Source organism: Poecilia latipinna, unplaced genomic scaffold (genome assembly GCF_001443285.1).
Source record: "Poecilia latipinna isolate Pla-1442-1.1 unplaced genomic scaffold, P_latipinna-1.0 Scaffold1, whole genome shotgun sequence".
Lineage (NCBI taxonomy): Eukaryota > Metazoa > Chordata > Actinopteri > Cyprinodontiformes > Poeciliidae > Poecilia > Poecilia latipinna.
In genome coordinates, this window is record NW_015112617.1 from 1277889 (window position 1) to 1290318 (window position 12430).

The following is a 12430-nucleotide window of genomic DNA, read 5'->3' on the forward strand; positions in this document are numbered from 1 at the left end:
AAAGTGTCATGTCAGTCTTATTCACCCCCCTTCAAATAAAGTGTTAGCGAGGTTGTTTTAAAACAGTCACACTTTTGAGTCAAACCTCAATGATTCATCGCTGAACTAAATATTTCACATGAACCGAACTGGAAATCCTGATATATCATTTTCCAGTCCAGTCTGAGAGTCTGTTGTGTCTACTTTAGTGCAGTAAAAATGTGTCATAGATCTGATAGTTTCCCTTTCTGGCAGAGGCTCAGTCAGGGATGTGCGCTGCATTTGCTGACATCCAACTAAACGTGCAGAAAAATAAAAAGAGCACAAAGAACTGAGGGATGTGTGAAATTATCTTGGCTTGCCAAAAGGCACAGAAAACGTCGCTGGACACTGCGCTGCTGTGAGGCACAAAAATTCCTCATTCCCAGATGGATTCAGATATTTTTATTGTGCCTCAAAGCGATGTTTAGATGAGTTATAAAAGCTTCAGCTGAGGTGTTTTATAGTAATTATACAAAGAGGTATATTGCTACGACAGTGGTTATTGGTGCTTTCATGCGACTCCTCTAATTATGGCTTCTTATGAGACTATTTATTCAGCATCAATGAGTCATATACAATCATGCGAGGGAAAAAGTCAACAAGGCACAGGGCTTCCTCATCAGGTGCTCAGACATTCAGAAAATAGCTGTCCCACATACAGCAGTGCACAAAAGCTTGAAATCTACTTTTACTTTTTTAGAATATCTTGAAAACCTTCAGAAAGGTTCTTTGGGGTTCGTTTTCGGTGGACTTTGGCTGCTTTTTAACAACTTTTCAGTCTAATCTTTGTGCCTTACACCATAACAGCATTTTTTTAAAAGATAAGCTGCATTAGAAATGCATATCTTTAAACGGGATTACAAACACTGAGACTGTTTAAAATAAATAAATATATAAATTAAACTTTTTTTAAAAGGTTTTATTGACTCTAGTGGCCTTTATTTGATAGTTAATTGACAGGAAAGTGGGTATTGAGAGAAGGGGGAAGACATGCGGCAAGGGTCACCAGGCCAGGAATCAAACCAGCGACAGCTGCATCGAGGACTAAGGCCTTCATGTGTGGGTTGTGCTTAATCCCTGCACTACCACAGCACACCCCTAAATGCAGTCTTTTTGAATGAACAATATGCAACACTATCACGTTACAGAGAATAATGACTCTTCAGTGTTTCTATTCAGTGAAGAACACTCAAAGCTAGCTACTTTCCATATCAGTTTAACAAAAAATAAAGTCCAGGGAAGCAGAGAGATCCAAGAAGACCATCAATATATTGAAATAAAGGTTATTTTTCATGTCAAGGCAACACACATGCAAACAAATCAGACAGCAAGAAGTTTAGCCCTTACCGGGAAAGGCTAAGCGGTGTAGCGAAGATTAGCTCTACTCTGTCTTGATTTTGAGCTCTCAGTCTCTCTTTATCACAGAACATACTGGTGTCGAAACTGTTGGAAACCTTTTATAAAACTCAGAGTAGGGTTACAAATTATATCGTCTATCAAAAAATACACTAAAATTTTTTAAGGAATGCTACCCGTCCTGGTGCTAATTGCTAACACAGGATTCTAAAGACAGTTAGAAAGTGACCTCAATCATTTTTCTCTTTGGTTTTGAAAGCTAGTGAAACACAGAAGAACATTTTGAATGAGTTTCCCTTACAGATACATTGAATCATTTTTGTCACATATATATGGACTTTTTTTTCCCCTCCAAGCTTTTATTTTGACTGAAGCTTACAGAAAGTCAAATAGTAGCTTTTCTGTAGCTACAAGCTGCTGTAGAAACAAGCTAAGCAAGCTTGTTTAGCTTGCTTAATGAAGCTAAACAAGCTTCATTATCTGTAAGCTAATACAAATAGCTTATGTGTCACAAAACACCAAAATCTGGGGGGTTTTACCAGGACATTTTATTGTAATAAAGATAAAAATTACAACCTCACGGAGTCAGCCACTAATCAGCTAACTAACCACACTAGCAAAGGTTTCAGGAGCCTTTAAATAGTCTCTCAGTCTGGGTCAGTAGGCTACACTATCATGAGGAAGACTGCTGACTTGACACATGTCTAGAAGACAGTCTGACAACCTCCACAAGAGTGGGAAGTAGAGTAAGCTACAAAGGCTGATGACTAAAGAAGCTTTTTCACAGAGTGCTGCATCTAAGCATGTTCATAAAAAGTTAAGTGAAAGGAAAAATGTGTGGCAGAAAAAGGTTGCAACAGCAGTAAGAGCCACCTTGATAAGATTGTCAAGCAAAATTTACAAGGAGTGGACTGAGGCTGGATTCCTCACACAAAGAGCCACTTCAGACAAATCCTAGGTGAGGGCCACAAATGTTGCCAAAACACAAAAGTTTCTATTTTAATTTGGAAATCACGTTTTCGTTCTGAGGGTGAAGAGCAGAATGACACAACACTCTTGTAGCTGTCCATCAGGAAATTTTAGAGCACTTCACGCTTACTTCTGCTGACAAGCTTTACGGAGACGACAATTGTCTCCGTAAAGACAATTACGCTGGTACCTTTTTCCAGCAAAAGGTACCAAAAGCTAGTTTAGCGACCATGGTGGCGCTGTGCTCGATTGGACAGCAAACTCGCCTGACCTGAACAACACAGAGAATCCATACGGCGTTGTGAAGAAGGTGAGACACCAGACCCAACAATACCGATGACCCGAGTGCCACTGGCCTCCCATTACACCTACGCCACATTGATGCAGTAATACTAGAAAAAGGAGGGACAGCCAATGATTCAGTGCAAGAAACATTTCTCTTTAAAATGTTTTGTTTTTATTTGCATTATGCAGCTGTGGAGGTTTGTGTTGTAGAGCCCTGAAACAGGATGGAAAAGGGCAACAACAGTAGTTTTCCAGACCTCTGAATGTTTTTTTTTTGTTTTTTTTTTTCATTTTAATTTCTTCAGAAAAAATGTACAAACATCTCACCAGTTGCAGATTCTGGCACATCATCACTGCATCAACAGACAAGCAGAACTGCAGCTTTAAATCAACAACCCATCTACAAAAAAATAAAAAAAATCTCCCCAACTAGTCTATATCCTGCTTCAATAGATAAAGACCCTACCGCTATTTAAATTTGAGGAGGGTGTTGCTCTAAGCAAATAGAGCTATACAAATCAATAAAAGAATGACTAACACACACAACTAACTACCAACTTCTACAGATTATATGCAAAACAACAAAGAATAAATCAAACAACAGTTTCATCCCACTTTAACCCTCAGCTTCACTCTGACCCCATGAGGTGGACGATCAGGGAAATGCCTCCAGGTGAAGTCATTAGCCAAAGCCAGCCCTCAGGAAGTTGGCCTCAAAATAGTCTTCAAAATAAAAGCATAACAGAGCAAAAGTTCCTGTTAGCGCCTGTAAGTGAGTGCTTCATTTTAGCGAGGGAGCTGTTCAGTGATATTCTGTTTTTTTCTGAGGCACAGAGTTTTGGGTTTTCATTACCTCTGAGCCAAAAACCTATTAAAATTACAAGAATATCGCTCGATGTTTATTGAATCTGTGAGTTACACTGTTTGAAAAGAATAAAAGAAATATAAATATTGAAGTTTTTTTTACAGTATCCAATTCTTTTTTTGATGTAAGGTATTGCATTTTATTCAAAGGGGATACATGTCACTATAAATGTGTAGAAAAATTACCGAAATGATTTATGGAGATTTAGTTCATAAAAATATTTATTACTGCAGCAGAACCACAGCACTTTTACAAAACATAACACTAGAAAATCATAAAACAGAAACAGCTGCGGTGCTGAAACAAAGGAGAGCCCCTCCGTTCTAACACTGTCCTAAAACAAGTAGCAAAAAGACAGCACAGTGAGGATGCTAACTTAAAAAAATGCAAAATTTAGCAAATGTTTATATTTTTTCTGTCACATGACAAATGTAACCAATCAAAATCTTATGTAGTGTTTGCAGTAGGAGTAATTGTTACTTCTCTGTTTAAAAAAAAACTGATGGAAATCACATTCAATGCTTTTATGGGAATATATATATACTGCTCAAAAAAATAAAGGGAACATTTCACTTTAATTTTGTGTGTGGCTCCAAATCCAGGCCTCCATTGGTTAATAAATTTGATTTCCATTGATGATTTTTGTGTGATTTTGTTGTCAGCACATTCAACTTTGTACAGAACAAAGTACTCAATGAGAATATTTCATTCATTCAGATCTAGGATGTGTTATTTGAGTGTTCCCTTTATTTTTTTGAGCAGTATATATATATATATATATATATATATATATATATATATATATATATATATATATATATATATATATATATATAATATACAATGTAGGACACATAACAACTTGTGTCCAGCTACATGCGCTGCGACTGAAGAGGATTTCGAGTTAGTCCATCTAACCAGAACCACATGATCTGAAAATGTGGCTTTCCCAGAATGCTGCAGGCTCTGTTTGCAGGACTCCGCCGGGACCGGACTGGCTGAGGAAGAGGAAGGCAGAGAGGGGAGGTGGGGGGGAAGAGGTAATGGGGGGCACTGCCAGAGAGAGCTGGCAGATGCCCAGCACAGAGAGTCTGCCATCCGCAGCTTGAGCACAGCCTTTCTCCTAAGCTCATTACTAAGCTTTACTCTCACGATCGTGATAAAATAAAGCATAGCGAGATAAAAAAAAAAAAAAGAGCATAGAGAATTTGAGAGGGAAAGCTTGGGTTCATGTCTGAGAAACTGGTTGGAAAACATAAGATCATTTCGGAACACACTCATGATTCTATTTTTTGGGATGAACACAAAAAGTAAAACAAAAATTCAAATTAAATAAAATCTGGCATATTTAAAAAATTTCAAACTATTTCAGTTTGAAATAAATGTTTATCCTGTCATTTTTTTTAAATGCCCACTATATTGCACCTTTTTAAAAGGAAATAAAGATTCAGATAATATGTTATGCATATCTTAAGGTACACCATGGTTTTAAAGGGTATGAATTCAAACAATACAATTATTACTTAATGCCATAATACAGGAAAATTAAAACCTCTGCAACTGTGAAGTCTCAGAAAAGCCTATGCTGAGTTGCACAGCTCTGTTTTTAGTGTTTGTAAATAAATAAATAAATAAATAAATAAAACAGCTTTTTTTTTAGTGTAAAAACAAATCAAGACAAGTGAAAGTTCAAGTGAAAAATTAAAGTCACACTCCAGCATTTAAAAACTGTCCATGACAACTGACTTTCAAAGCTGGGAATCAATCTGTTTCAAAACTGTGAAAATGACCTTCGTGCTAGTTGAATGGCTACCTTTAAATTAGAAAAAAGCAAAAGAAGAAGAAAAGACCAAGGAAAAGCTTTGAAAATAGAAAAATGAAGTCAACATCGCAAAACTGACAAAGATAACTGAGCGAAAAGAAGAAAAAAAAAGTTCATGCAAGAAAATGTCAGGACAAAATTTCTGCTTGAAATACTATCGTAATTTCATAAGAACTATACTAAACCCCCAAAACTATAAAAACATTTGAAAGAAATATCCTTCTATCTCATGAAAACAGTGACAGTTTTAAAATAAAATTTCCCGATCACAGTCCAAATTCCTGTTTTACATCGGAAACAGTAAAGCAGTCATCAAACAAAAGCAGACCAGTAAAGACCTGCAGACATCAGATCTGTATCTTCTGGATAACATTAAAAGTTATAAATCCCAAAGAACTTCAACATTAGATCATGCCTCGGTTCTTCCGGTTCTTCTGTTTTTCTCTAACTTTCACTTTATCTCCATTTAAAAACATGCGGCTTTGTCTTCCTCAAGTTAAACAAATGCGAGAATCACAACACGATGCAGGGCATTGTGGGTAAACTCAACCAAAACGATGTCGCGTGTAGACGAGGTGAAAGCTCTTGACAATAATTTGGCTGATCACAACAGATAAAAATATAGGCCGTGCTTAGAAGAAGTGACAAAAAAAAGTCAACCGAGGTCATTTGACACTCTAAAAACACAGTTCTTAAGAAAAAAACAAACCTAACTTGATGTGTGCTTAAAAAACATTAAATCTCGCAGCAACGGTGAGTGAAAGAACCCGTCAAACGTTGGTGACTGAGCAGAAATACTTCAAATAATCCACTTGTCGATGACGTTTAATTACCTCTATACTACCGTTGGCGTCCGTCCTGCTTCACCTCGATCTGCTGCCAAGTCACTGCTGCCTTTGTTGGGCTAACCCTGGGTCTCTCTTAGCATATGTTTCTTCCCTGATGGGCACTTGGCATAAAACAAAGTCTTTGAATGTGCATTTCCTGGAAGTGGTAGCTCAAACCCGAGCTATATACATCACTGTCTGCATATCGGACACGGCTAACAGTGGAGTTCCTGAAACAGCTTGAATTAGTGTAGAAGTTTAAACCTGCTGCAGTTTCTTGGGATGTGCCTGCTTCAGTCCCAGAAGAAATACTAACAAGCTTTCATTAGTCGAGTTTCAGAAAAATGGTTTACGCACAAGATTTTAGGCTTTATAAATGCAAAAACTATTATGACAGTTTTCTGTCTACTTTTCTATCTTTCATCCTGCCCAATAACGGAGTGTGATACAGCATATTTTGATATAGATCAGCGATACAATACTGATACCGATACTTTTTAAGCATGATAAATAATCAAACTTTTGGCATTCAGGTGTTTTTGTGGTTTTCCTGTGAGTTATTTTTGTTCAGGCCCACAACAGAATTTGGACAAAGTTTACAGGGATCCACAAAATACTTTAATAACATTTCAACATAGTTTGTGTGCATTTTTCCTAAATAAACAAAGTGTAAAATATTTTATCAATTGGGAGCAAATAGAAACAAAATCTTTTGGAGGTCGATTTAAGAAACTAGGATACAAAAATAAAGTTTCAGGAGGGAATTTGAAAGTAAAATATCAATCTTGCCACACTAGTATCGATCTGATAACGATACCAACTTGGTATCGATATTATTGATATTTTGGATTGATAGCTCCACCTCTACTGCACGAATCTAAGCAGGTCAGGACTGAATAGAAATCAGAAGAGTTAAAAAAAAAAAAGAAACATCTCCAGGATGGTTACAGGCTCAAATGGCGCCCTCAGAAAATGTTCATAGGAGTGATCAGTGTCAGGTTTAGGGTGACATAATATGTGTAGACGAATATAATCTGGATGGGGAAATCTGCCAACAAAACCATGCTGGGTGCACCTCTACCCGTGATGCAATCAGCACAGTTGAAAATAATTTATCCCCTTCCCTGCAAACTAGCAAAACATCTCATAGTACTTTGCTCAAAATTCAATACTTAAGTAGCTAAAATCCAAAAAGTAGATATGTTGTCCAAATCCAGCTCCTTTTTCACTGCAAAGCTCATATTTAAGTATTTTTTGCTTAAAAAATTGGTCTTTTAAAATTTCGATAAAAACTGAAGCTTACTGTAGAACGTAAGAAGAACTTGAAGTCAGGTGACCTATTGAGTTCATATTTAACTTAACTTAACATAGTGAATATGTTGGCACCCAGTGAACCTGTGAATACAGTGAAACTTTGGTCAAGAACAGTAAAAACCAGATTAAACATGAACCAGTTAAATAAGTTTCTATTAGCAGGTCAAACGTCAAAAAATCTGGTGTTTTCTCCCCCTGTTTGTTAAATGAAACAAAATGGAAACTCACTCCTTTTTTTGACAAACACTTTGGTTATAGAGAGAGAAAAGTAAGGAACATATATCTTGGTGCACAGGCAAAGGTAAAGTAAATGTTTGTTTCAATGAACTGAATGAATTGATCATTTAATTATTGAAGAAGTCCCAGAAATGGGCAAAATCAAGAATATTATGTCGTAATAGACAATGCAGAAAGGATTACTAAAACTCTCATGTATTCACTGTTTCTTAAGTGAAAAATCAGACAGAAATTGACAGAAAATCCAACTTCTACAAATACACTACAGCGTACGTTAAAACACTAATGTAATCTACGCAAACACAACGTCACGCTGTTTCACAGCGTTTGAGCCAGATTCAGACGTTATTTTCGGGAGAAAGAACATCTATTTGTAGATCTCCTGATCCTTTGTTTATGCCTGACACAGAGCAAAGTGCACACCAAGCGAAATACCACTCCACACAAAGCAGCCAAGTTTCAACTGAGCTGAGCCGCCCTGATCCCACTTTCATTTTTTTTTCAGTTTTTTTTTTTCTTCCTGTTATGGAGCAAATTCAGGCCTGAAAATCTAACAGCACCATGGAGAACAAAAAAAAAAACTTCTGTTTAAACAGTCAAAATGAATAAATAGCCTAGAAAATGCAAATAATTCTGAGAGGTAAAGTGACTGTATAGATGGAAAAACTGGTCAAAGGAAGACGAAAAAAACTCGAGGAGTTTTTGAGACTCACAGACTTCCATGCCAAAAGTGAGATAAACAAATTGATGTAAATATTAAGTCTTTTATAAGAAGATTAACCAATTTGGTTTGAACTGCACCCCCTAGAACTGTTTACAAATAAGATTTTATATTTTCAGCCTAAAATTTTCCAATGCTCATGCAAGTCGTTACTGTTTGCTTATATCAAAATTTAAATATTTTATACAGTAAATGTCCAAACTCTTCTTAAATAATCTTCGCGTTTAGTTATTTTTTTTACAAGTCTCGGCTGATATTGGTGAACTTTTTAACATTTTTTCAGCCACAAACTTCACTGCAAATACACAAAGTCTTATAGAGTATTTTTTCTTGCTGTGTTTTGTCTACTTTCTGGTGAAAATATCTTAGTACTCTTGAAAAAGGAGCTTGTTTTATGTTAATAATTTTTGAATATTGAGGGGGAAAAAACTAGATCGATTTTTTTTTTTCATTTATAAAGAGTCCATGTCATAAAAAATCTGCCAGTGGAACTAGTTTTTATCAATATTCAAGACTTGGGTTGAAAACAAGCTCATATATCTTGCTAAAAAGTTAGGTAAAAGTTAGTTTTGTCTTACTTCAAGCGTCTTAAGGTATTTTCACAAGAAACTAGACAAAAATACCGGTACTCGGTAAGATTTTGTGTTTTCACGTTTTATGTGAAAAACCAACATCTCTACCCCTATTACTATGATACCTTTAAGTAAAATCCAGTATCAGCCGTTGCCTTCAGAAGCCACCTGCTTAGAAAACAATCTGGCCGCAATTAAACCTGAGAGTGGATGCAGCACGGAACAATTGCAAACAAAGCAAAAACAAAAAAATCACAGATCACAGGACAACTATTAGCCACTGTTGCCACAAGCAACTCATTGTGGGCACAACAAGCAGGTATAAGAAGCTAGCCTGGTGGTCAAATGAAACCAAAATGGAAGCTTGTGGGCATAGTGACACACCATTCTCGTTATGAAATCTGTTATTGGGGGCATCATTTGAGTTAACGGAAGGATGGAAATATAAGGTAACCCTGGAAGGACGCCTGACAGAATAACATCCTCAGAAGGCCGCTATCTTGAATCCAAGATCTTAATCTATTTAAGAAGATCCGAATGATGTCCGCAGTAGCTTCATGCTAATCCAACCGAGCTTAAACCGCTTCGCAGAGACGAGCGTTTCATAGTGGTTCCACAACAACTGAGGGCTGATCACAAACGGACACCAGTTTTTGGATTTATGCTTGAAATTGGAAATGGTTTCCCTCCTGTGACGGACCATTTCGTCACATAGAATCCAAGTGAAACAAGATGTCACTGTAAGACGCTGTGATTGGTCACTTCTTTGCACCCACTTTCTTAAATGTAATCCAGGGTTGACATTTTTGCCTTAAAGCGTCACCATAGACACACTGTGTTATTTTTTTATTTTATTTTATTTTACCCCGCTGCTAACTCCTCTGGCTAGTATCCCAGCACAGCAGCCAACACCTGTAAGCAAGTGCAGCTCTGACTGGGTAGGGCGTGCGTGTGCGTGTGTGTGTTGGTGGGGGTCATTGGGATCGGTTACCAGGCGACAGACTGGGCACATGTCTCCCTCATCTGGGCGCCAGTGGAAAAGCAAGGTTAAGTAAGTACATGGGTCAACACGAGAGCAGATCTGAGGCAAATTTGAGCAAAATGGACACTGTGCAGTTTTTCTTTTTTCTTCTTCTTGCACAGGGGTTTGTGCAGCAATGTGAGTATTTCACTGAAGCTCTTAGATCAGCACAGGGGCCGAGCATGCGGCGGTGCATCACGCACGCCACACTCTGACCCCCCACCACCACCACACCCCCTCCTCTTCTTACTCCTCCTCCTCTTCCCTCCTTCCTCCTTCCTCCTCCTGCTCTTTTATAGTGTGAAATCCTGCATTTCGGTTCCGTGCATGCGGCAGGCGACAGTGAGCTCTATTAAATTCAAGAATGCATTTCGTCTGACACGTGATGCATTATTTAGCTACTTTTTTTTTTTCCCATCTGGAAAAGGCTGAGACCGGTGGTCACACCCCTCTCTGGAGAACTCAAATGGGACTGCTCGGCTATAATACAAATGCACACATTTCCCCTTCAGCGGCGGTGGATTCGTTACCCTCCAGGCTGCACAAATGCGCCTCATACACACACTCACGGATACACACACGCATACGCACGCACCAGACACATTCACACACGCCGGCCTAGCCCAACAGCCGTATCAGTCAGGCGAGCTTTTGTTATGATCTATAATGGTTGCAATATGCGGCTGCTGTGAGGAGACGCGCGGTGGTACGCCGAACTTTAATGGAAGGTGAACGAGACGCCGCTGCAGCTCCCATTATCGGACACACGGGAGGAATGAGTAATAATAATTTCCACCAAAAAAAAAAAAAAAACGGGGGTGAGAAGACGGGGAGATGTCATGCACGCGCGGCTTGAAGAGAAAATATATCGCACTTCAACTCACCTTGAGCGGCCGTTCCTCTGGTGCTGAATACACTTGCTATCAGAGTGGCCACATACCAAATCATAGTACTATTGCCGACCAGCTATTACCACGCAAAGTGCCCCGTTCGACCAATTTCTCATATTCGACCTTGCACCTCTCGGACTCTTCGGCGCAAGCCCCTTTTTCATTTCACGTCTCTCAGTCTCTCTCCCCGCGGCGTTGCTTTGCCTTCATCCCTTCTTCTTCTTCCCTCCCCCGTCCTTCCATCCGCATCCTCTCCCGAAGAGACAGAGCACCTGCACCGCCGCGTTTGTAGTAGACACGGAGCCGTTTTTTTTCCCCTTTTCCTCCCTCTCTCCTCCTCTCTCTCTCCTTCCTTCTCTCTCTCTCTCTTTTACGAGCGCATAGTGAAACCAAGTGTGAGAATGCAAAAAGCCAACAGGTCCGCCTCTTCCGCCACCGCATTGGTTGCCGATTGAGGCTTTGGGGCGTGTATTGGCTGTCCCCGCACCCTCCGCACCCTACCTCGCTAGGCCCCCCCTCCGCCCCTCTCTTCCTCCCTCCACCCCGCATGACGAACCCGGAGGAGCGCTCCGATTCAAGGTGAGTTGGAGCGTGCCGTAGTGTAAAAGCGGGAGCCGCAGTATCATGCGCATTGCCAGCGTGCAACATCTGTAAATACCGCTCCTTTAAAACGGGGCCCCCACGTGCGCCACAGCATCTCCACAGCATCATCAGCATGTCAACGCTTCTTCTTCTTTTTTTTTTTCCTCAGCCTTTGCTGGACCAGTGATGGAAGGATGCTGATGTTGGTGCTGATGATGATGATGAGGATGATGATGATGATGATGATGATGGTGACTCATCCGCAGCCTTCCACTATAGTGTCATGTCGCCGATAGAAAAGTGTTTTTATTTTTTTATTTTTATTTTTTATTTTTATTTTATTTTTTTTCGCTCCCCCTCCACGTCTGGCTGCGTGTGATGGGTGTGGCGACACATGCAATATGGTTTTCCTTGTTTTCTTTTCCCTCGACGGCCCCACTGCGCAGACATGGTCGGGCTGATAAGGCTGCCTCAGATTTCTTTCTTCCTGCATGGCCACCGAGGACCCATGCGCCTCCGGCTGCTCAGATCTCACACCGTTTAGGGGGCCGCCTGCTGCCGTAACTAAAACAAAAACCGTGCAGGTGATTTGTCTTTTTTTTTTTTTTTTTTTTTTTTTTTTTGGTAAGAGGGTAAAAGTGGGGGGTTTTTTTTTTTTTTTTTTTTTTTTTTTTTTGCCAGCCTTTAAATATAACTTGTCTTGCTTTTTAACTCCATGTGTCTGTCTGCCATCCCCCTCCCTCCCATCTTTTTTTCATTTTGGAGAATCTTTCCGTCTGAAATCAAAGGGAATCTAAAAATGAGCCTTTAAAAATAAATAAATACATACATTTCAAAAAAATCTGAGATTCTCATTTATTTCTCTCTCTCTATCTCTGTCTCTCTTTCTATTTCTGTGATAAAATCGCATCATAAGGAAACATACAGATGTGTGAAACTGTCAGAGTC

General features: G+C 39.2%; 1 protein-coding gene across 6 annotated transcripts in view; it reads right to left on the reverse strand.

Moving 5' to 3' along the window:
• The window catches only part of igsf9ba (immunoglobulin superfamily, member 9Ba), an 84400-nt gene extending 73163 nt beyond the window's left edge, over positions 1 to 11237 (reverse strand). For 2 of the 6 annotated variants that reach the window (XM_015037779.1, XM_015037712.1), the window contains exon 1: positions 10895 to 11234. In XM_015037779.1, the coding sequence (XP_014893265.1) occupies positions 10895 to 10958 (64 nt within the window). In that variant the 5' untranslated portion in view covers positions 10959 to 11234. Of the gene's footprint in view, positions 1 to 10894 lie in introns of all 6 variants that reach the window. The other 4 variants (XM_015037942.1, XM_015037865.1, XM_015038025.1 and 1 more) reach the window with 3 other exon arrangements.
• Positions 11238 to 12430: the final 1193 nt, after the last annotated feature.